The 23,336-nt window shown below is 39.7% G+C and overlaps 2 protein-coding genes across 2 annotated transcripts in view; one reads left to right on the forward strand and one right to left on the reverse strand.

Moving 5' to 3' along the window:
* Window positions 1-1,666: 1,666 nt before the first annotated feature.
* On the reverse strand, window positions 1,667-13,723 carry LOC139302649 (vesicular inhibitory amino acid transporter-like). The gene is made up of 11 exons (XM_070926352.1): window positions 13,588-13,723; window positions 13,496-13,500; window positions 12,852-13,030; window positions 12,134-12,341; window positions 11,636-12,094; window positions 6,333-6,469; window positions 5,608-5,734; window positions 5,033-5,235; window positions 3,754-3,991; window positions 3,349-3,511; window positions 1,667-1,986 (listed from the first exon to the last, which is right to left on the reverse strand). The coding sequence occupies exons 1-11, from the start codon at window positions 13,721-13,723 to the stop codon at window positions 1,667-1,669; spliced, it is 2,175 nt and encodes a 724-aa protein (XP_070782453.1).
* Window positions 13,724-15,016: 1,293 nt separating this feature from the next.
* lama2 (laminin, alpha 2) overlaps window positions 15,017-23,336 on the forward strand; it is a 165,018-nt gene continuing 156,698 nt past the window's right edge. The window contains exon 1 of the mRNA XM_070925380.1: window positions 15,017-15,083. Coding sequence (XP_070781481.1) covers window positions 15,017-15,083 — 67 coding nt within the window. The remainder of the gene's footprint in view (window positions 15,084-23,336) is intronic.

Here is a 23,336-nt window from a genome sequence, read left to right on the forward strand (position 1 = left end):
TTCAGACATGAGATAAGACAAACTCATTCAATCTTCCCCAGCCCAAAGGAGAAGAAGATAAGTTATAATTTTTAATGCTCATTTCCCCCGAAGGCTAATTAGACAATTTTCACAACAAAGATAAAGTTCACACATTTATATCACAGAAGGCTGCATTTTTACAATAATGCTGCACCGCAAAATGTCCATCTAGACATTAAATCTTCAAAAATAGAATAAATTATATTGTAGTTCAGCTTGTTCCACTCATGTCCATAATTATCTTGTCTTCTTCCAGCAACACCATAGACTGGAACAAAATCTGCACTCTTCGTGGTTCTATTTTGAATTACAGCACGTGTAACAAAACTCCAATTAAATCACAAAAACATGAATTATATTTACTTTTACTTGTCCTTCTCACAAACAAGACAGCGTGGGAAATTATATTTTAAAGTTTTGATGGTTTGGTTAATGAAAAATAAATAAATATCAACGTGGTGACAGTTGAATAAGAAGCTTAAAGAAACATGGAGCTGACTTATTCTGTTTTGCTGATTAAGACTCATCACTCACTTAATGTGGCACCATGTGTAATATTTCACCATGGTAACAAAATGATTTTATTGTCCATATATCAATAGGTCATCCAGCATTCATCTTCCATATGATGAATGCTGTATGGAGGGAAAATGACAAGATTGTTCTAAAAAAGACCAAATATAGAATGCTCTGTTTGTGTTATCAGTCTTTCACTATTCAAAATGATGCACTGAAGTTCATTCTTGACCTTGGAAATTGGAAGTTTGACAATCAATCGCTCAAGTTCCACTTACAAGCTTTTTCCAGAGATTTCAACTATATCACACGGTCTTCATCAGTTGACAAGACCTTTAGTTGGGATTGTTTTGTCTTAAGTATTGAAAATGTCGGTTTTGAAACGATGAATGACCACAATATACAAAGTCTATTTAAACTGAATGGATGTGGATGATTTCCTTTATGTATTACAGTATCCATTGTTATTTATCAGTAATATAAAAAAAGTATTTCTAGAATAAAACATACTGTACATGATTTCCTGTGCACCCTGGCTTGCTTCTGCTTCTGTTGAACTGCACAATATGAAATTCATACAATTTCTTTATGGTTCAGTTCAAGTCCAATAATGAACTCTTTGAGGGTTAATTTCACACAGTCAGACACATGATTGTTTTGTGCTTTGATTAAATCACTACTATATTATTAAACTTTTTCACTGTATGCAGATCATATCTAATACAATTTAAGGGTATAATCACACTGTTCCTCTTTCCTGACTTTGGTTCATGTTGAGCATTTTTCCCCTAACCAGACCCACAGTTTGTCACTTTACTCATTTAACCATTTTTTAAATTAAATCATATTATTCATTTAATGGCAGTTAATGGCAGGATTTTCTCATCTACAATCAGAGACGTTCAACACTTACGTACTGTACATAAACATATCGACAAAAGCAAAGCAAATTCAGTCGCTTGATCCATTGTTAATATAAAATGATTGATTATTGCTGATGCATGCACTGATACAGTATTCAAATACAGAAAATATTACAAAGGAGAGCTTGCAACTGTCCTTATCTTCAAAATGACCTCCCTGACCTGTCCACGCATCTACCTTTCCATCAATCCGTCATCCACCCCTCCTACAGTCCTTCCACCAGCCTTTTCACTGAACAAATCACACCGGACACACTACAGATGACCCCGAGACTCAGTATACACACATCTATCAGCCGCTCCCTCACAGTGAGACGGCCCCACTGTAGTCTGAGGTGAAACAGGCACGGCAGTATGAGCGTCATGGCCGCCCCGGTCACGCTGCCTGTCAAACCCATCAACAGGGAGAACCTGGGGACCAGCAGGGCCAGCAGGTATGATGTCATCAGCAAGGCGCCGCGAACCAACAGGGCCGGACAAGACACACCTCGACCTCCACGTTTGGTGTACGATGAGACAACAGCATCTGTAGAAAGATTGAAGCAGAGAAGTTGAAAGCTACACAGAGCTTTTGTTTGTGACCCTGCAAGTAACTTCTGTTTATGGGTCAATCTACTCTGACTCATTGTTTTCCAGTTGCATCTATGTAGAGGTGTATGACATCATTTTAATGAGGTAGTACAAGTAGCAGTTAAGTAACATAACGTAGTGTAAGTATATTATCTATGTTACCATCAAGCATTTGCCCAGTGAAAATATTCATCATGAAAGTGAATTACATCACTTCAGGAAAAAGTTAAGTATCGTAATGACTTCGTCAGTGTTGACAGTCAATAATCATAAAAAGTTCAGCCACGGTGACAAATGTGTTGACTGTCAACACGTTAGCCAGTTTCCCTGATCACTCAGCTCTCAAATGGAAATAAATGGCTTGTGATATGTGTTTGTTTTCTGAGTTATAGGTTGTATTTTTTTTTTTTTACTTCATTTGTACAGTTTCATTTCATATGTTTTGCCTTTTTGATTGGTCTTGATTTTAGGTGCGTCCCTCAATAAGTGTGACTAGTGTAGTGGCAGTACGGATTTAATATGTTGTGACCTGTGTCTCTTTTGTTATTTGTCACTGTGCATGAACAGTCAAACTAGTTTCCCCCTCTGGGGATTAATACAATGATCTAATCTTATTTGAATCAAGGGGATTTGATGTTGCTCAAAGTGAGTGCCCAGTATTTAAACATCTGGGCTGAATATTTAGTTAACACAATGTTTAGTTCATCAAAACATATACTTCCTAAACAGTCGTCAAATTGCTTTATTGGACACTTATAACCATTTGTTTTTCTTGGGAATCATAATTTTGGTAGTTGTTGGGGCTTAATGGTGGATGCCAGCATGTAGCATGTAAGGTGGTGATGTGTGGGCTAAATAAGCTTTTAATGGAAAGTCTTCACACTGAAACACCTGCAGAGATTCCCACCTGGAAGCGGCCCATTCTAACCACAGTTTACTACCGGTGACCTCAGGAGGAATTAAATGTCATGCTCAAGGGAAACTGGGCAGTATCACAGAGTAGAGATGTCACTGATTCACTTTCTTCAATGCTATTTTCATTGACCATCCTGGGATTTGAGCGGGCAAACCTCCAGCCACAGGCCTGCTTCTCCAAGCTTCTGCTGCTCCACAGAGCGTTTAGAAATGTGTGAAGGAAACGGCAGCTTCCTAAGGCCATGTATGATCTATATATCCGTCATTGTACCTTACACAATGTAGATCTGCAATCAGTCTTAACCATTACACCTTTGATCTATTTCATGGGTAAAAACTACTATAAATACTTTGGGCAAGGTCGGTGGTTTGAATATAAACCAGATATGTCAGTAGTGTTCACCTCCCAGCAGACAGGTTTGTAGTATTTCTGCAGCAGAGTAGAATGGCAGAGGGTAGGACAGCAGGGCTTTAGCCAGCAGACACAGGTTGACGAGAGGTCGGAGGTCAGAGGGCAGGTTGTCTGTGATGACCTCACTGGTCTCTGCCCCCCATGTCAACACGGCCTAATGGATGGAGAAAACAATCAATGCAATCAGTCAATCAATCACTCCATTAGTCCGTCCCTTTGTCCATCCTTTGATTAGGCCTGCTGTTGTCAGCTAGATGTAGAGCCAAATATACATTCTATTTCTGTCATTTGTTTTGGATATTTGGCCATCAACAAATTATAAAATAGCACGAACGAGTAGCTGTAAAAACTGGCACAAGGTTTATTTATCACAGTGAAATTTGCAGGGTCACTAACCAGTAAAGAAAACATCGTTTTCATGATGCAGGCGGCGCCGTGAGTCCACGCCAGCATAGCATTAAACTGCCCTCTGTCCTCCATGCTGCCCTCTAGAGGAGGGAGGAAGATCTGCGAGGTGTAGGAGAAGATGATGACGCCCACAGAGACGAGGAAGTCCTCCGGGTCCACAGACAGAGACAGAGAGGACCAGGACCAGCTGCTGGCTCGACTCAGACAGTACAGCATGACCAACAGGCTGACAGAGGGTCAGAGACAAAGGGAGAGAAAATGAGAAACGATAATGCTCTATTACTGGAATAAAATATCAAAAAGGAATGTCATTATAATCCTTTCATTTATTCATTCGTTCAACATTTATTTGTACAGGCCGGTCCAATAAGAGTTGTTTACTCTGAGGTACACAGGGTAATAATAGCTGAAGGCCTACTTAAAGACAGACGAGGAAAACGAAGGAAGACATAAATACATTGCAGACAATAAAATATAACAACTAAAAGCAGAAATTAATAAAGGTACATTAATGAAATACTTCATTGTCTTTGTCAAACCATGGAACAATTGGAATAATTCAATTTACTGTATGTTCACCTATTATCCACTTGGAAACACCCATAAATAACCAAAATACTGCTTCAAATCCATAAATTGAGTCTCAATTCAAAATAATATGAGGCAAATGACTAATGTAAACACATCCTACTGACATAGTGTTTTGATATTTTTTTTACAAAACTCAATCAAATGTGTTTACCATGTACCACTGTGTATGCAACAAATTATTTGGTGATTTAACCTCTGCTCCTGAAGCTGATTCCCAATTAACCCAAGCAGCAGCAAGAGAAATATGGCTGGATAAAGAAGGTCCAGATCAAATATTTTTCTCTTTGCTGTCTTTCATTGTCAAGGAATAAATGTAGACGTAATGTGTATTTGCACATGACTTAATAGCCAAAGAAAAGCTCTGAGAGATCAGAGGGGATCCAGCAGTTGGAGAACTTCAAGACCCAGCTCAAGACCCAGACACCTGGCAGGAGAAATAAAGCAAACAACCAGTAACAGCGGTGTGTAGCAGGTGGGAGCCGACAGCATTACCAGCAGCAAAATGATCACAAGAGCGAGAATGAGAGGAGATTATAAAGACCGCCTTGTTGTCTTGAGTTAATACGATTGGTGGAGTTTCTCAGCTGGTTACTGATCAGCTGGTAACTGATCAGCTGGCGGCGAACACAAGTTATTTTCTTCTCTGTCAGAACAAACGTGATGCTGCTTCAATCACCTGATCAGTATGTGAGCCAGGGAGCACAGCAGGCTGAGGGTGGAGACTGGTCTGAGATCAGTCAGCAGCAGGCAGGGCAGCAGGAACAGCAGAGACACCAGAGAACACACTGATCTAGGAACAGCCATCGCTGATAGACTGTCAGACAACAGACTGGTGGAGACGACTAGATACAGAGTACAGGTCATCAACAGTTCGATCACCTGGAGGAAAAAGAAACAGGGTGAAAATAGAGATGTTTACTTTATGAGTTTACTGTATGAAAACCATGAAACAAAGAGAATTTATTTTTTATCTGCATTATACATGTACATCTTGAATAACATGATGTAATGAGTAATCTAGACACGTTAAGTTGTCCTGTTTAAGGTCTCAACATAATCCAAAGAAATGATGTAATTTCACTGGTTTCCAATGAAATTCAGTTTGAATGAAGATTCTTTCTGAATCAAAAACCTGAGCCACAATATTTTAAGTCATAAGAAACAAGTTTCAGGACTCCATTTATAGATGTGTGCAGACTGATTTGCAGAATAAAGAATGTGTGTGTTGGTTTACACTTTTCTGTGTGTTACCTGGGCTACATTAACCATCCACCCCCCCAGTCCAGGCCAGTTAGGCCACAGTCCTTTGCAGCAGGCCTCCACTATGTCCTGGTAGCTGTGTCGGACTCGGGCCTTTGACACAGAGCCAGGCCCCCCACTGAAAGACACAAACACCTTATTACTGTGATGAACTATAGCATTGTGAATACATCTTCTGTGTTGAAGCTTATGTTCCGGTGTTATAAGTGAATTTACAGCTAGCAATGTATATCTAAAGTCAAACTCAACTGAACTAAAACTGAATCAGAATGTAATTTGGCTTTTTAACCGCACACATTAATGAGGCAATAGTCATTTCTTTTAGCTGTGCCAGTGGTGTATTTCTGAGGCTCACTCCTGCCGAATGAACAGAATAACGTTTGTGTGTTTGGACTCTAATCTAAACTCTCCACTCTGTGTTCATTCCACAGTTGGGTTTAGGTTCCCTCGAGGAGTCTGAATAGAATAGAAGGAATAAATATGAGAACGACTCTGTTGTCAGAAATGATAGTCGCCACAGAGAAGAGAGCACCTGCAGAAACTCGGAAATGACTCCAAGAATAAAACCAGTACTGAACACACAGACAAGTGCTCTTTGGGATGTACAGCCCTGATGTGCCACAGCAAAGTTAAATTAGGTGCTTATATATAGAGATAAACTGATATTGCTGTTGGCTACTTGAAACCAAATGAACAGAATATAACAGAAACCATACCATTGTGTCTCTTCGTACAGACAGGCCACCAGGATCCTCCCTGTGTGGTTGCAGACCCAGGCTGACAGAACCAGCAGAACGAGACCCACATAACCTGACTGGACCAGAGCAAAAGGTAAACCCAACACAAAGATACCCTGAGGGAGGAGAGAGAGAGAGAAGGAAAGAAAGAGCACAGATGGGCAGGTTTAAGATGGCAGTGAGGAAGATAAGAAATGACAAGAGACCAAGACCCCATTGAAAAAACTGCCTCAAAAACACTTTTTGGGGCGCCCTAGTTGAGTGGTTAAGACACAGACCATGTAACCATTTTGAGAAACATAAGATAAAATATTACTGCTTTAAAATTGAGGTATGGTAGTTTCTGTAAAGAAAGGACAAAGAATATAGTACACATTAGACCTCTAAGTCAAACAATCTCCACATACTGCTGATTTTATACAGTTAAAACTTGTTTCCATAAGAAATAATCACTGAAAATTGTTTAAATGTTGCAAGAAAAGAGGAAAGGAAAGAAGGAGGACTGTTGAAGAGAGAAATTAAAGAGAAAAGACAAGACAGGAGCGTTCATGGTTGGAAGATGAGGAGGCGAGAGGAGAGTTTTGGCCCGATGCCTGGAGAGTTCGAGGATGCAGGAGACCAGCAGGAGCAGAAGGAAGAGGAGTGTCGAGCTTTGGCCCATCACCGAGGGGAAAACGCCAGTGACTGCCAGAGATAGTGGAGAGAAGGGAGGGGTTGAGTGGAAGAAGGCAAGAAAAGAAGAAGGCAGAGGAGAGAAGGGGGAAGGAAACAGAACAGAGAGAAGGAGGAGGGAGAGGTGCGACCATAGAGGTTGAAGGAGGTCGAGGAGGAGGACAAGGGGAGATCAGAGGAGCTGCTGTGTTTTGAATGTTGGAAAGTGGAGGCTCACTGAGAGAGCTGCGGAAACACATCATAGCACATCATCACCGCAGAGACACACACAGAAACACACATTGTGGATGCATAAACAGACAAGCGCACATTCTCTCTCTTTCAAGTTGCTGTTTTGTAACTGGTGTCTGTCAGGCATATGCTGATAGAGCTTTGATGTTCAAATGGAGCTGCTGGGGATGAAAGCAGTTTGAGAGAAATCTGACGCTCAAGTATCTGATTTCATCTCCCGTCTCTCTCTCTCTCTCTCTCTCTCTCTCTCTCTCTCTCTCTCCCCCCACTTCTACTTCTCTCTGTGTTTTTGCCAGCTCATTCCTCATTGGCTACTCTGAGCACAACCTGAAGAAGCTCCCAATCACAAATGGGTACAATACGGTAGGGGGAAAAAAAAAGAAGAAGATGGAGAAGAGGATTATTCTTTTCAGCTCCGTCCTGCCACAATCTGACACCCAAGACACCTTTAAAATCTGTTTATTCAGGGAATATTGACTGAGCACATATGTCCTTTTTCATACCGTACATGCTCAATATTGACCACCAAGCAGCAAGGTTGTCTCAGCAACATATGCTGAGACAAAAATACAGATTATTACACATTCACTGCTTCTGTTTGGACTTCCCAGGTGCAAGATTTCAACTGCTGCCCCTCAGGTCATGTGCAATATATCTTATGCAAGCACATGCCCTGAGCACCAACAGTGATAGAAATAATGTCTGTGGGGATAAGGTGGAGCAGAAACAGACAGGTTTGACATTTAAATCACTGGAAGTGTCTTTTTTTTTTTAACTATGACAAATGTTGTATTCCTAAATTTAATCAAAGTTGTTTTATTTGTTCAAATGAAAAAAACAACAACAAAAAAAACTCTGGAAAGGACGTGTCCAGTTTGTGCCTTTGTCTCATAATCCTTTCACAGTGTACAAATGTCATTTTCACATGATTTTTGTTCACAAGTAAGGTGCATTTTAGAGTTTAGAAAGTGTATGGAGGAGATGTTAGCTACTGTTACTGGTTAGTCAATCATCAGAAAATGGATTGGCAACTATTTTAATACTTAATCAAAAATTTCAGTCATTTTTCAAGCAAAAATGCCAAACCTTCACTGTCGGATACTTTCTCAAATGTGAGAATTTGATGCATTTGTCATATGTGATAGAAAATGTCATATCTTTGGTTTTGGACTGTTGGTCGGACAAAATTTAGCAATTGAAAGATGTCACCTTGGACTTTGGAAATTCAAGGGATGTCAAGGGATTTTTAAATTATTGTCTGACACTTTATAGAGTAAATGATTAATTAAAGGGGTAGTCCAGCAATTTAGTGAAGCAATTCCATGGAGTTGCATGACCCAGCAGCAAAAGCCGAAATATCCCACTTTTTGTCCCTTGTATAGGTTAAGTTTAACAAAAATATGGATCCTACATTTCCCACAAAGCAACTGGATAGTATCTTTGATCAAAACTGCCTCCTAAACGCCATGTCTTTCAAACTCCACACCTCTAGTTTGTTACGCAGGCTTTCTGTTACACATCTCAAGCCTCAGGCCCAAGCTGTCCTAACCCTGATGACATTGTGATGACATCATCAGGGTTTGTTCAATTTTGGGGGGATTTTGCTCCCTCCAGAGCCACGGAAGAATAATACAAGTGTTTTCACAGGCTGAGGAGTACTCCTTGTGATGAGTGAACTGAACCTCATGTGCAACTGGTGAAGTGCCCCTTTACTTAACCAAAAATAAAAAGCAGTGGATTAATCAATGACTGCAGTTTAACTGGGTATTATATTGTTTTGTATTGTGGTAAATAAAGGTTAGCTAGCTGCTGCAGTTTATCATCGAGACTCAATCAAGAACTTGAAGATGTTACCTTGGCTCTGGGAAATTATGATGGGCATGTTTCATTATCTTCTGACAATCTGCAGGTTAACCAGAAAGGACAGATATTGAAAACAATTCCCCTGGCAATATTTCTTATGGAGATAATAGTGGCGATGATAACGATGGCAACGTGGACGATGATAATAATGATAATGACAAAAGAGGTGATCTACCAAATAATTGGTGGAAGACGACACAAAAAAATGTACTTTTTAATCCACTAACCTGCAGTATCTGTTCAGCCTCACAGTTTTTTTCAGGGTCTCAGGATGTATTTGGCAGCATGATGAACCAAATAACTTTTGACAGCAATCTTTCCAAAACAAAATGGGAACGTTCCTCATTTCCCTACGGTTTAAGATAAAATGTCACTGCAGACAATCATAGGCAGTTAAATTAATATCAGTTTTTCTCAACGTCAGAAACAAGAGGTCCACATCTCTAATCTGAGATGAAGACACACAAACTGGAGCCGCCTCATTAACAGTCAGGTTGGAATTACAACTGAGTTTCATAATATTCCCTGTTGCCTTGAGAGCTGGAGCTGGTTTTTGCATTTTTGGCAGCGAATTTGCTCTCTAATAAAAACTTTATTAAGCTGGCAGACAGTCAGTTATATTGGCATCAATAAACCACCACAGGAAAATACATATTTTCTTTTTAGCCTTGATAGGAGATAAAACTGCTGTTCTTTTTTCCATTATCAAGACATCTGTTAGCCCCTTAAAAAATGGATCTCTCATTATGGCACAGATAGGTGTTTATACATCAGATACATTCAGACTTTCATCATTACTTTCTTTTCCATCACTTCAAGCATCCAGTGAATCATCACCTTTAATGAAAATAATATTTTTTGCTAAATCAGTCATTCAGTAGTCACCTGAACTTAACCTATCTGTAACCTCAACCAGAGGGATTACTGAGCAATCCCTTTGGTTAAGGTTCCTGATTACGGTGCGCTGCAGGTAATGAATAACCTGTAAAACATCACCCAACCCAACAGAGAAGCTAATGTTATTGTTTTAGCAGAGTTGAAAAACTTACTGCAATAAAAGTGAACAGTGAAATAGGAACTATTCAAATCACAGCCTGGTTTTAGGGACAAATTAATTCAAATATAGTTGGAAATATTGAGGGTACAGAAGTATCAAATCATAGATTTGAATAGGCAATTTAAATCAGTAATATGGAATATATCACAGTCTCAGTTTTCATTAGAGAGAAAGTTTCTGTGCGTCTGGCACAGAAACTCTCTCTCTAATGAAAACTTGAACTCTCTGGCACTTAGATAGACAGACTAGCATCAATAAAGCAAGCACATAAAATACATGTTTATCTACTAAATATCGTGTGTGTGTGTGTATATATGTATTTATGCTAATGGTGATTAAAAACCTGTGTGTTTACAGCAATCTGACACAAGACACCTTGATGTAAATTCACCTCAAGGAACATGTTTGCATGCGTGTGTCCTCATTTTCATGTGTGTGTTGTGTGTGTACACATGCTTACACTGTATTGATGCCCTAATATCATAATATTCTTTACGGACCCAGTGACACAGTTCAATTACACTGCAGTTATTCAGTGAACACATAAACACATTTACATGACCACAGCAATTGAATGCGGCGCAGCATTTACAGCATAATAAGCTATTAGCATTACCAGCACGAGGACACAGTGTGACTGGGAGCTTTTCTTTGTTTTTTAAAATGATTTCATTCACTCTTTATTTGATTATGAAGACCAGAGAGTGCCTGAAAAACAGCCTGCAAGACCACAAAGCATTATTTAGTAATATTAAAACACAATGAGAGCGGATTAAATGGTCTGCCAGTTGAATGCTTTTTGAATGCAGTGTGTGGCTTGGCGCCTAAACAGTTGGCGTTTACATTTTGCATTTGTGTTAAAATGCAAAAAATTAAAAGAGTAAAGACAGAGAGAGAGACAAAAAGATTTGGAGAAAAAGGAGGAATGACATGCTGAAACTGAACCAACAAAATAATTAGTTCCAAGTTTGCAGCTGCAATAAACATGAGCTATGTTATTCAAAATTTGAAACAAGGAACAGTTGCGCTTCGGAACTGAGTTGCTATGCAATGATTGAATAACTTTGACCAACACATACAGGTGACAAAGTTCACTGTCATGTCTCTGCAAGCCAGTCTTCATACTGTAGTTACATTCATTTTGCAGAGGCTTATATCCAGGGAGACTTACATGTCCCCCCCTTACATAACATAGTGGGAGTAATGTGGGGTGTAATGTGTTTTGCAGAGAAACAGGAAAAGAGATCAAAGAGGGATACCATTAGTGGCATGACACGGCGTCTGGGAAAGTGTAAAAAACTATGGTAAAGTTTGGCAATAGTTCGCAGTAATCTGAATTATGTTTAGGCTTAATAAAATAAAACATGAAAAGCCTTTGTAATGGTTCGTTTTTTCTCTTTTCTTATGTACAAAAAGATTTCTGACCATGCATGTATACTGCATAATAATGATAGTGTACCTGTATGGCATTTGTGACATTCCAGCCAGCCTCCCAGGCGGTGATGGTGGCAGTAGGATTCAGACCTGTGGTGCCGGTATTGGGGCTCTGAACTGGATTAGCCAAACTCATCGTTGCTCTCTCTTCCTCAAGGCTTGTACAGAACTGAGAAGTCCCCTCCACGGTCTCCTCTCTGTCCTTTTTCTCCTCTCCATCTTCAGAAGGTCTCAGTTTTTGCATGTTCCCAGCCAGCCTGTAGGATCTCCTCTTGTTATCTTGCTTCTGGTTGAAACCCGGGTTCTCCTCGCTGTTGCTTCCCATCTTGTCAGCTTGCATCTCAGAGGATCTTCTTCCTTTGCCATAACTTCTGGTGTTTTTGAACCAAAGGGAGTCTTCAGTGGAAACCGCTGAAGTTATGGTGATAGTACTGGGTCCAGTGGAGATTACGGTAGCTCTGGTGTCTTTAAAAGCTGGACTCTCCTGCCATAAGGTGCTGGTGGATCCCATCAGGTTAGGAGCAGGTCCTTCCCTCAGAGTGGGATTATCTCGCTCAGCCAGAGACCGGCTGTTTCCTCTAAATGATGCTCTGTTTCTTCTGGTGTCATCAGAGCTCGAATTATTTCTTTTTGTGATGTTATCAAAAGGTAATCTGTTGTCCTCGCAATAGGTTCTGTTCAGCTCGTCACTGTGGGTCAGCATCAGCATCTCTTCATCCTCCTGAAAGAACCTGCTGATCAAAACCACCTTTATTAAACTTTGAGTTCATGGTTTCAGTAAAATTCTCTCAAAGACATTGCAATTTCTTCACATGTAAAGTGAGATAATGAGTTTTAAGTGCAGACAGTCTTCTTTAATTTGAGGGGACTTTCAGCTACATCACACTTTCAAAAAGAAATGTCACTATGGTGGGATAAATTGTTGGAATCTAGGAGAGTTTAACGTAATCAAAAACAACAAAAAATATCATATATTAAGAACAGTATTGATATATTGAAAGAACAACAAATATAATAATATATAATACAAAGATCCTATGTGTAAATATCAATAAACTTGGCAGATACTCTACATGACACTCACTGAAGTTTAATATATTATGTCATAAATTAACACAAAACAGCTTTGTGGACGATAACACACCTACTTATATTTATATATTTACTATTATATGAGTATTTAAATATGTAAATATATCACAGTAAATCTATAAATGATCATATCTCATGATGTGACTCACCTTGTTGTCCAGTCCAGGTGTAGCCTCGATGCTGCCCAGCCCCACAGAGACCCAGCGGCACTCCAAGGCTGCCCAGAGCTCCGAGCCCTGTGAGGAGAGCCCATCTTCAGCCACGCTGTCTGCAGAGTCAGCCTCCCTGCCTCTGGAGGTCTGAGGGTCTGGGGGGAGCTTGACTGACACTGGACACATAAACATAAATGAATTCTCACGCAACCACACACTCACAATGTCCGGAGCCACACACACAATCACAAGAGCACACTCGCATAACTACACACATGCACAGGTGTGTGAAGTAACTGACAAGCTGGTGAGCTGTAACATTATAATATACCAGTGTTTTCAACGGTGAAGGAGTAAACAGCCACAATGGCCTGCCACTCAAGGATACAGTGGACGGCAAAACTTAGTTTAATTCACTTTTATTTGCAGAATAAAATGTATCCACCTTTACATGCTGATATAAAATATAAACTCACATTACATAATAGCAATGGTCTAAGGAAAACAACTGTATGTCATTATTAAGCAACCTTTGCATCATCATTGGTTACTCCAGTAAAAATCAACTTCAACTAGTTTCACATTTCACTTTGGAAACTTTTTTTTAAGCTTCAAACAACGCCTTGAATTTAGTAACAAACCCTCCCTACACAAATGGATAAAATATTCACAGCTTCCCCTTATTTCGTGTCTCTGTGTGCACATTTGGCTGTGCTTTTAAGGCTGTTCATACCTGGCTGCTTCAGTTTTGCCCCAGAGTGTGTTGGGTTGTGCAGGGCAGCAGGAGGAGCCATAGAACAGTTGTGTACTGGACCAAAACTTCTGTCCAACTCTGCTCTCCTCCCTTCTGAAGTTTTCTGGGAAACCATCTTTTCAACTCATCTCCTTTTCTTCTTTTCCCTTCAATGCTCTTTGTTCGTAGTAGCCAAAGCTGTGCTGATGCAACATTTCATTTGCTTTGTAGCATCTTAAGTTTTTATTTCCAAAACGGCTCTTGTTCTGCAGCACACTGATGTATACTTTAAAGCCCTTTGTGAATTCAGTGTTTTAGCACCTGCCTCACACTCAGTCTCACATGTTCATTATACGCTATGTTGTTGTGTTAGTTTGATTGATTGATGTCCCTTAATTGTTCTTCTGTGTGTACAGGCTGTGGACACTAAATTCAGACGACAATAAGTTATGTATCTAAATGATCTATTCATCTATAACCAGCTGTGGAAAGTTTACTTACAGTACTGCTTACAAACTCATGGTGAACTACAACAAAAAGTAATTTGATTACCCTAATTCAGGGTTGCCACATGCTCCCAAAAGTCCCAGGGTGTTAAATAAACGATAGCAGTGTCGGACAGTTATTAAGTAGGCTACATGAACTCAAGTACTGTACTTAAGTACAATTTGTAGGTACTGCACTTGAGTATTTAAATGTTCTGCTGTTTGAAATGTGTCTTTTATGTCTCATTTTGTACATTTCACTCCATTTTAGATTTATCTGACAGGATTTTTAGTTATTTTGAAGATTTATATCATACATACAGAACACAAGTTACATAAGCTATACTATATATATATGTGTGTGTGTTAAAATTAGCTTAGTCTCAACCAGCTAAAACACAAAAAGGCTGCTTACACCTTAATGCATCAGAAATACTGTAATATAACACTGATGGGGGTTTTCTGTTGCTGTTCTGTGGAACCTTTACTATTGAAAAGTATACATTTGTACTTGAGGAAGATTATGAATGAAAGACTTTTGTAATCTTGTAACTCTTGTAATTGAGTATTGAGTATAGTGTGGTATTGGCACATTGCTACATCTATCTGTCACCAGCTCTACAGCCATCTGACCAGTGAAAACTGTCGATTTCTGCAAGTGTTACAATACATTTCTGTGGAGGAATCAACCACGTTACACTCGTTTTGTTTTCAAATTTTCCATATGTTTTTCATTAATGTCGCCCACCCCCCCTCAGTCCCAAGTGTAAACCTGGAGAGAAGGAGGAGAGAAGAGAGGAAGAGGAGGGGGAGTAGAGAGAGAGAGAGAGAGAGAGAGAGTTTGGGTGAACTTCTGTGAAACTTTCCTCTGACACCGCGCGAGAGGACGGCGCTGACTCCGAGCAGCGCGCGCGGTACTTTATCAAACTTCAGGATAGCGCGAAATGAAGCGACTCCGGCTCGTGCTTCTCACCGCGTTGCTATGGCAATGCTGCCGTGCCCAGCAGAGAGGTGAGTGCCCCGGAGGCTGACAGATAAGACTACCGATCGATACACCAACACACGGCACCGCGAGAGTGAGCTCGGGGTCACTCACGCGCGGGCCGTTGCTCACAAGCTAATCAGTCAACAACTAGCTACACCTTTGCAAGCTAAATGAGAGTCATCATGTCTGACTGCGAGAGAGGGTTGTAAACGGTAAGCACGGCAATTCTTCCAGTTGTTGAGAACTTTCTTAAGCTGTTGCTTCATCATTTAACAGAAGAGTACAAATCATGTGAAAAGCCCTTCAATGGCCCGCCGTGTTAAGTCTAATTGGAGCAAACACTTGTTAATGGGCAAAAAAAACAACAACATCTGGAGTGACATGAGAGCCCAGATTTCAAACAACAACAAAAAAAAAAGGAAGAGACAGATGTTTGTAAGTTAGTTTGGAGAGATGCCTGGTCTGTAACTAAGGTTTTTGTCATTAGAAAACATTGAGAAACATTATGAGTCATCAGGGGTCAGAGAAATGCATGTCTTTGTTGTTATTTTTAGCCTCATAAATCAAATTAAGGGGTTGAACTTCAACAGGACAGACCTTGGAATAGCTTAACTGTATGTACTAATAGATGTCATTTGGGATGGCCCCCTTTTTGCAGTTGCTGCTTAGCCAACAGAGTGTATGATTGCCCAGTGTGAACTGTATGTCATTTAGTCTCACAAATTATGTCTACCCCCTGGGGAGTCTTGCTTTTCAACTTCGCACATAGATCCAGTGCATTAGACACTCACAATGTAGGCTGTACACAATGATATGTATGCTACTGTGTGGGGACATATGGCTCTGTTCCATTGTTAGAAACCATCAGATGATTTCAAAGATTCCGTATGTGAGAGAAGATATTTCTGGCTAACAATAAGTTACTGTGTGCCATATTGGTTTTGTACAATTTGCCTAGTTGTCACTTTGAGAATGATATGATGTTCTAATTGTGATTGATATTTGATTTTTAAAGTAAAATATACATGTACGGGCCTTGTACAACCACACAAGTTGTCTTCTGACTTTCTACAACCTGATTTAAAGGGTCTGTTCACCCAAGTGATGAAAGTTGATCATTTTCTTTTCTGTCTATCTAGCCATACACATTGGGTTTTAAGATATCCATCTCTGAGGTTTTTTGCCACCACTCCAATACGATGAAGGTGTATTGAATTTTGTTTGTGGTGCTTAAAGTATTGAGAATGACAATTCAACAGTAACACGACTTTCCAGAAACGGTGTCCCTGTTTCTCTGGATAATCTGCAAACCTCATTGTCAACAGTTTTCTACCAAAGAGATGGTCCCTATGAAAAGAAAGACATATTGATGTTGAATTTCTGAAATATTATTTTCAATGTTTTGAGCACCACAAAGAAAATTGACAGCTGGGACAAAATCAATATAACATGGTGCAATAAGAGTCAAAATATTCATGTCAAACACTGATTCTTAGTCAAATTGTTCCACCTAATTACAAAAACGCTGTAGAATTGGACATTTTTAGAAGATGAAAACAAATACTTCCAATGCATGAAGATGATCAGAAAGCTGTTTAAACACGCAAGTGTGTGTGTGTAGGGTTTGTTTGCATGTGTGTATCTGTAGAGCGAGTGTTTGGTGTTGATGACTGTCGCTGGAAAGATGAGACAAATCTAGTGCTCGTCATGCTTTTTTTCTATTTATCCTCTTCAAAACATTTCTAGCTACTGTTTAACCCAGGAGTGCTTTGGACCTCCTGCAGAGGGGAGGAGGGAGGAGGCGGGGGGCGGGCTGCCGTCAGGATGTATGTGTGTTTCTGCATACTGCGTGCGTGTGTGTGAGTGTGAGAGAGAAAGTGAGTAGAAGAGGGTGGGAGAGGCCATCTGCATTAAGAGCCTCATTACCAGGCGTGTCAACCAGGCATGCTCTCTATCAGCGACAGAGCTCAGAGACACCAGGAGATAATCAGAAAGAGAGGAGGAGGAGGAGGAGGAGGAGGGCTGATATAGAGAGGAGAGAGGAAGGAGGGTGCATTCAAGAGTTATTAGGCATTTGAGTAGACATCAGTGATGGAGAAAGGATGGGTGAAACAGGTATACCGAAGGTTCAGAGGACATGAGAAAGAGGATGAGGTTGAAGCAGCAAGATTGAGTTAGTGTTGGATTGGAAGTATACACAAACAACGAAAAGTTGGATGGAAATGGAAGTTTTTGAAAAAGATTCCACAACGTTTTTTTGTGAAGGTTTGAGGAGAGAGATGGAAACACAGAAAGATTTCTCCGTACCGTAGACCCTGCAGGTGTCTTATCAGACTTTATTGCAGAATGAATGGATAAACTGGGTTAATACTGCAGCAGTTAGTTGATTAATCGCTTAGTTGATTGAAATTTGATAATTGAATGATTGTTTAAAGGCCCTGAAAATGTTTACAATCATCTTCTTGCTGTGGAGTGCTACATGAGCACAACACTGTCTACAGTTTTGGTTAGTTCACTAGAGATTTTCTGTATTTGTGTGTATATCCTCTCACTGGTTTGAAGTCAGCAGGGCTCGGTTGGAAAAATGTGTATGTTGTGGATTTTTGTGCACCAATCACGATTTATCAATATTTTAATGTGATGACAGTTGGGAGGTTTCTTTTTGCTTCTGTTGCTGATTTGGACCGTTCCAGGGGTCATTTATCACACAAAAAGCATCAAACATTTGGTGTGAGGGTTTGCTGCTTTTCTGTTTTATATCACTGTAAATTGAACATCTTTGCGTGTTAGTAACAAGTAATTTAAAGATGTCATCTTGGGCTCTAGGAACTTGTGATTGTGACTATTTTCTATAATCAGTGCACTAACTGATAGTTGAAATAATAATTAGTTACAGCCATAAACTGGGTTTTCATTCTGTTTTGTTACCAGTATTAGTCAATAAATGTTAATTTGAATACTAATTCCACTGCATCATCATGAGGCCAGAAAAGTCCAGTGTTCAGCAGCAAACAAACAAATCTACAACATTGCTTGGACAGTATGAATTATTTTGCTCCTGTGAAGACCTTTTTTTATAAACTGCACATCAATATGATTCTTCTTGCAATGTAACTTTCGAACTCTGAGTTTGTATCAGATAAGAGAGTCAGTATGATGCATGAGAGTCTAGAGCCGAGCCAAACAACTATATTGATAAAAGATAGTAAAATGTCAAGAATGCGTGGCTGTCACTGGGGAAACATTTGAAAAGTTCTGAGAAGTTGCCAGGATAGTTGACTTGTTGGAGTAATGTGTGTATTAATGTGAATGTTACCAGCCTGATTTGCTTGAATGGATATGAAATAAACTCACTAGAGACGCCAGAGTGGAATGAATCCAGACAAGGCTCGTAAACCAACTGAGAAATCAACATTTTTATTTAGCAAACTCCATGTGACTTATTCATATTATCGCTGTCCTGCAGAAACCTCACACTGCATACTTCAAAAAAGCAAACATATCAGGAAGGGTGAGAAAACCGATTGATTTCCCTGTTGATGTTTATCGGACTTTGGCATAATCAAAGGTGCAGCCTGATCCTATGAAATATTTTCTCCTTGGGAGGATCTATGCTGAAAATATAAAAAAACAGTTAATTTGTGGATAAAAGGTCTCTTCAGAGCAACTACAGATGTGTTTATAAGTTTATGGTAATGTGGGTTTAACCAAGCTGGCCTGAATGTGATATGATGTGAAACCACCAGAGGTATCGCAGTGAAGACGTTGTGAATCCAGAGTGGGGCTTTCTGCCCATCAGAGAAATCAACATTTTTATGAGGTGAATTCACCCCAATGTCATAATGTTTGTAAAATATGTTGATCTCAGTCTGCTATGTTAATGTGGAAGCAGCCGAGCTTAGCTGAATGGATTTGATGGAATACACCAGAGGGAAAGCTCTTAGACTTTCTCCGCCTGGGATCCAAATTCAGTGAATATAATCAATGTGTCTGTCTAGAAAATAAGAGGGAAGGGAAGGAGGCAAGGAAGGAAGGAAGGTGACAAGGAAGAAATCAGGAAGATTGGAAGGATGCACAAGGGTTTCATCTAGTTGGCTTTGTGCTATAATAACAGGTTATATGACAAAATTATATGTAGTTTGTTAAAACATGCAGATGAATGCAGATTATGGATACATGAGAGCTGTATTTTAGAGTGGAATAAATACAGACAAACATTACACACTTAATTGTGGCTCCTAGAGTCCCATTCGCACTATATCAGTGGTGGTATTCAGACCCTTTATTACAGTAGCAACACTAGAGTGTGAAAATAGCCCTGCATTAAAGGTGCCAGGAAGGGTTGTCCAGTAATTGAAGGTTGATGTTTTGATGTCATCTCCACCTGTCCACGTGTCAAATACAGATCTGCCATCTGATATATTCACTGATATTTGCTTATTGGAGATGTATTAGTATCGTTGTATATGTTGGCCGATAAGTAACAAAAAATTGACAGTACAGTACAGAAATACTAGGTTTGAGGTAATTGAGAAACAGTATTCTACAGTGAGGAAACTAAAATGTCCTGCTTGGTCACAATATCAGTATCGTCCTCAAAAAAACCCCAGTGTCAGTCAGGCTAGAGTCAGAAAGTCCCTGAGCGAGATGCTGAATTTCTCCGGATGTGTGAATATGGGAAAAAAAACTGTTTGCTGCACCTTTTTTTTAAGTACAAGGACATTGAGTTTTATGTCTACGTCTATTTGAACTGACAGTGTATAATTATGGGAAGAAAAGGGAACTATTGTGCAGTTCCTGTGGCGCTTTTGCTGTGAAACACCTTTTGATTGAATTATAAAAGTTAACATTTGACACTCATTCTTCATCATTCATCAGGCCGAGGAGAGTCGGCACTTGAAGCATGGTGTGTGTCTGCTTGTGTTCAACAAATGTAACCTATGTAAGAGTAATTTTATTTACTCAGATTTAATATATATGAGTTACAGCACGTGTGTGTATGTTTGCAGCTTACTGTCATACCGTGTTTGTGGAGCTGTCATTGGCTTCAAGGCAGCCAAGAATTAATCAATGACTTTGTGCCAAAGACACAGATCACATGCCCACCAACAGGTGTGTGTCGGTGTACTTTAGAGGAATCCTCTGGGAGCTAAAATTAGCCGGTTGCTAAGTTGGACCCGGCGCTGTATCATTCCAGTCAATAAGAAAGACAGGCAGCTGGAGAAGAAAAGACAGAGGGATTCCATTGCACTGACTTTGACATTTTAAATCTCAGTTGGTTTGTTTTTGTTTTTTTTCTTGACACTTGTCATAGTGTGGGGCAAAAGTAGGTCAGGACACTGGCTGGCAGCTAAGTGATACCTGCTGGTTTCAAAAAGTAAAGTATGCACTACTTTTTGACTAGCCCAAGTGTCAGGAGTGCTACATGAAAAATACATGATTGAACTACTGTGAACAAAAAAAAACAATTATCAGATTGATTGGCAGCTCCTAAAATCCTGTGGTACATTTTACATTAATTTGTTTTGTTTTGGTTGGAAATCTGCTAGAATGCTGCTTTATGGCACAAAGCAAAAAGAAGAGGATGCTGCTGCAGAAAGAAAAGGGGTTTATGGTCTCGATTTTGAAAACACAAATGGTGACTGGAACAAGATAATTGACGTCACCATGGTGACATTTGACATTTATATGGTAATTATACCAATGTATCACAATTAATTTGAGAATAATGTAGGCCTACGGATGTGCACAAAGGCTATGCTCTGATTGCGTAAACATGTGATACGTAAACACAGTCTAATGTTTCACAGGACAGTGTTTATCCTAATGCATGTGTGATAAGACTCAGAATATTTGGTTCAGTTTGTCTTGCATATTTGATTATTTGCATGTATCATTGTTTGTGTATTTGTTACTGTATGCTTATTACAGCAGCGTGTTCATATTTGACTTGTGCTTTTCCCTGTGGGGCTGTGCTGCCTCCTACAAAGCACATCCTGCACTGAACAAAATCTAGGTCTGTGTATGAGTGTGTACGCCCATGTGTGTGAGTGTTTCCTGGCTGTTTTGTTGTCAGAACAGCATTGATAATGCTGAGGAGAAAATCAATAGTTAATTCTACCAGGGACACAATAGCTGCTCTGCCCAGCTCCATTCTACTGTGGGCTTAGACACAGAAAGTAACAGGGCATGAGTTGATGAATTGGTGTGTGTGTGTGCACATGTGAGTTCATACAGGGTGTGCATGTGGGTTTGCACAAGCTACTGCACCCAGACTGTTTACTGTGCCTAAAAAATAAGCAAGATATAGATTTGCAGATAAGAATATAATCTATAATATAAGAATATAAAAAAAGAATATATAAATCGGTTGGATGACAAACTTTTTAGGTTGGAGTCCAACTCCCAGCTAGTTTGAATACATTCCTTATTTTAGGCCAGAAATAATCCCATGTGTTCATGTAGCATCATGTTATCTAAATCCAGCACTTCGTCTTAAAAACCTATTTTTGCCTTTTCCCAATCAAATTCCTAGAGCTGCAATTAACTACTGTAATTATTTTCATTGTCGATCAATCATTGTCAATGCTGATTTTTTTTTATTTTTATTAATTGTTCGGTTTATAAAATGTTTGAAGAAAGTGAATTTTCTTGTTTTGTCCGACAAACAGTTCAAAACCCAAATATATTCAGTTTACTATCACATAAACACAAAGACAAAGAAAAAAAGCAACAAATCCTCACGTTGGAGTGGTAGTGTTTGGCATTTTTGTTTGAAAAATTACTTAATAACAATAAATTGATTAGCAAAATAGTTGTCAATTGATTGACGAATTGATTCATTGACTAACTGTTTCAGCGCTACAAACTAGTAGACTAATCTGTTTAAGCTCTGTCTAGAAAACCTATTTTTCCCTACAAATAAAGGCAGGTTTTAACATTCAAGTGTTTCATTGAGGCTGAACTTTAACAACGTTCTGGTAGTCTGAAAATCCTATCAAGTAAAACAGACAGTGTTCATTTTAAACATTTACATATGTGTGTCTATGATAGATGGATACATAGATCTGAGTGTATGTTCGCTATGGGATTTGACACCGTGACCTTGTGGCTAAAGCACTGCACGCCTGACATACAGATGTACAGCTGCTTAAACCCTTGGACGCACATGCACACACACACACAAACATACACGTCTGCAGCTGCAAAGACTTTGGAATGACCTCCGTTTCTTCATCTTTCTTTCTCTCTGTCCTTCTCTCATCTCTGTCTCGCTCTCTGATCTTTCTGGGTGCTTATATTTTCCCAAGGAGCTTCCTGTGGTAACACATGGTGTCAATAATGAGCCCCCCTACACACACACACACACACACATACACTCGCAGACACTTTCCCCTCCTCCGCTATTCATAAACCAACATCCCCTCTCGCCTACTTCTTTCTTTCCTGTCCCCTCTCTGCTCTTTCTGTCCGTCTCTCCTTTCATTCCTTGGCCTCCTGATCATCCTCCTCTTCCTCCCTTTATCTCCTCATGTACTCTTCTCCTTCTCCTCTGTGTATTCTTGTGTTTTGTATTCTTTCTCCCCCTTTCTTTTTGTCCCTTCACTTCTTCCCTCTCCTGTCTTTCACTCCATTTGCAGACATTGTTTGATTGTATAGACACTGATAAGATATCCTGCATTATTGCTAAATATCAAATCAGTTTAAATATTTGTAGTTGCCCATAGCTGATACCTTCTTTTGTTTTATGAAGTCCGGACTGAAATGCTTTGGGAAATAATTCATTTTGGCTGATAATGAACTTCTCTGCCTTTCAAAAGCATTCTGCACTTTGCTGTTTCTCTATTTCATATCGTTCCCCCTCTCCTCTGTGCCACCTCATACATTTTCCCCCCTCGTCTCCTCCTCCCCCACCTCCGCTCCTCAACCTCTCTTTCATCCTATGTAGGAGCACTGCTGACAACCTCTGCGGCCATAGCTGAGCTTGGTGTCTGGCCTCAGTTTGTTTGTCTTGCTACTCCTTCACCGTCGGTTTCTGGAGGTCTTATTGTTTTGTTCCAGCTCAAATCATTTCAGCTCAAAACCTCTGTTTATTCACAGCGAAACACACTGAGAGCAAGCTGTCTTTTACAGGAGAAATCTGTCTGACACAGGCAGTTCAAAGACAGCCATAAAGCGAGACAGACGCCCCCCAGGTCTATTTTGGAATTTTTAGTTTGTTGGGTTTGGTTTGTGTGTGCTTTTTTTTCTGAGTTAAACTTTGGGAACTAGTTCTTAGT

The sequence above is a fragment of the Enoplosus armatus genome, chromosome 19 (assembly GCF_043641665.1).
Source record: "Enoplosus armatus isolate fEnoArm2 chromosome 19, fEnoArm2.hap1, whole genome shotgun sequence".
In the NCBI taxonomy this organism is placed as follows: domain Eukaryota; kingdom Metazoa; phylum Chordata; class Actinopteri; order Centrarchiformes; family Enoplosidae; genus Enoplosus; species Enoplosus armatus.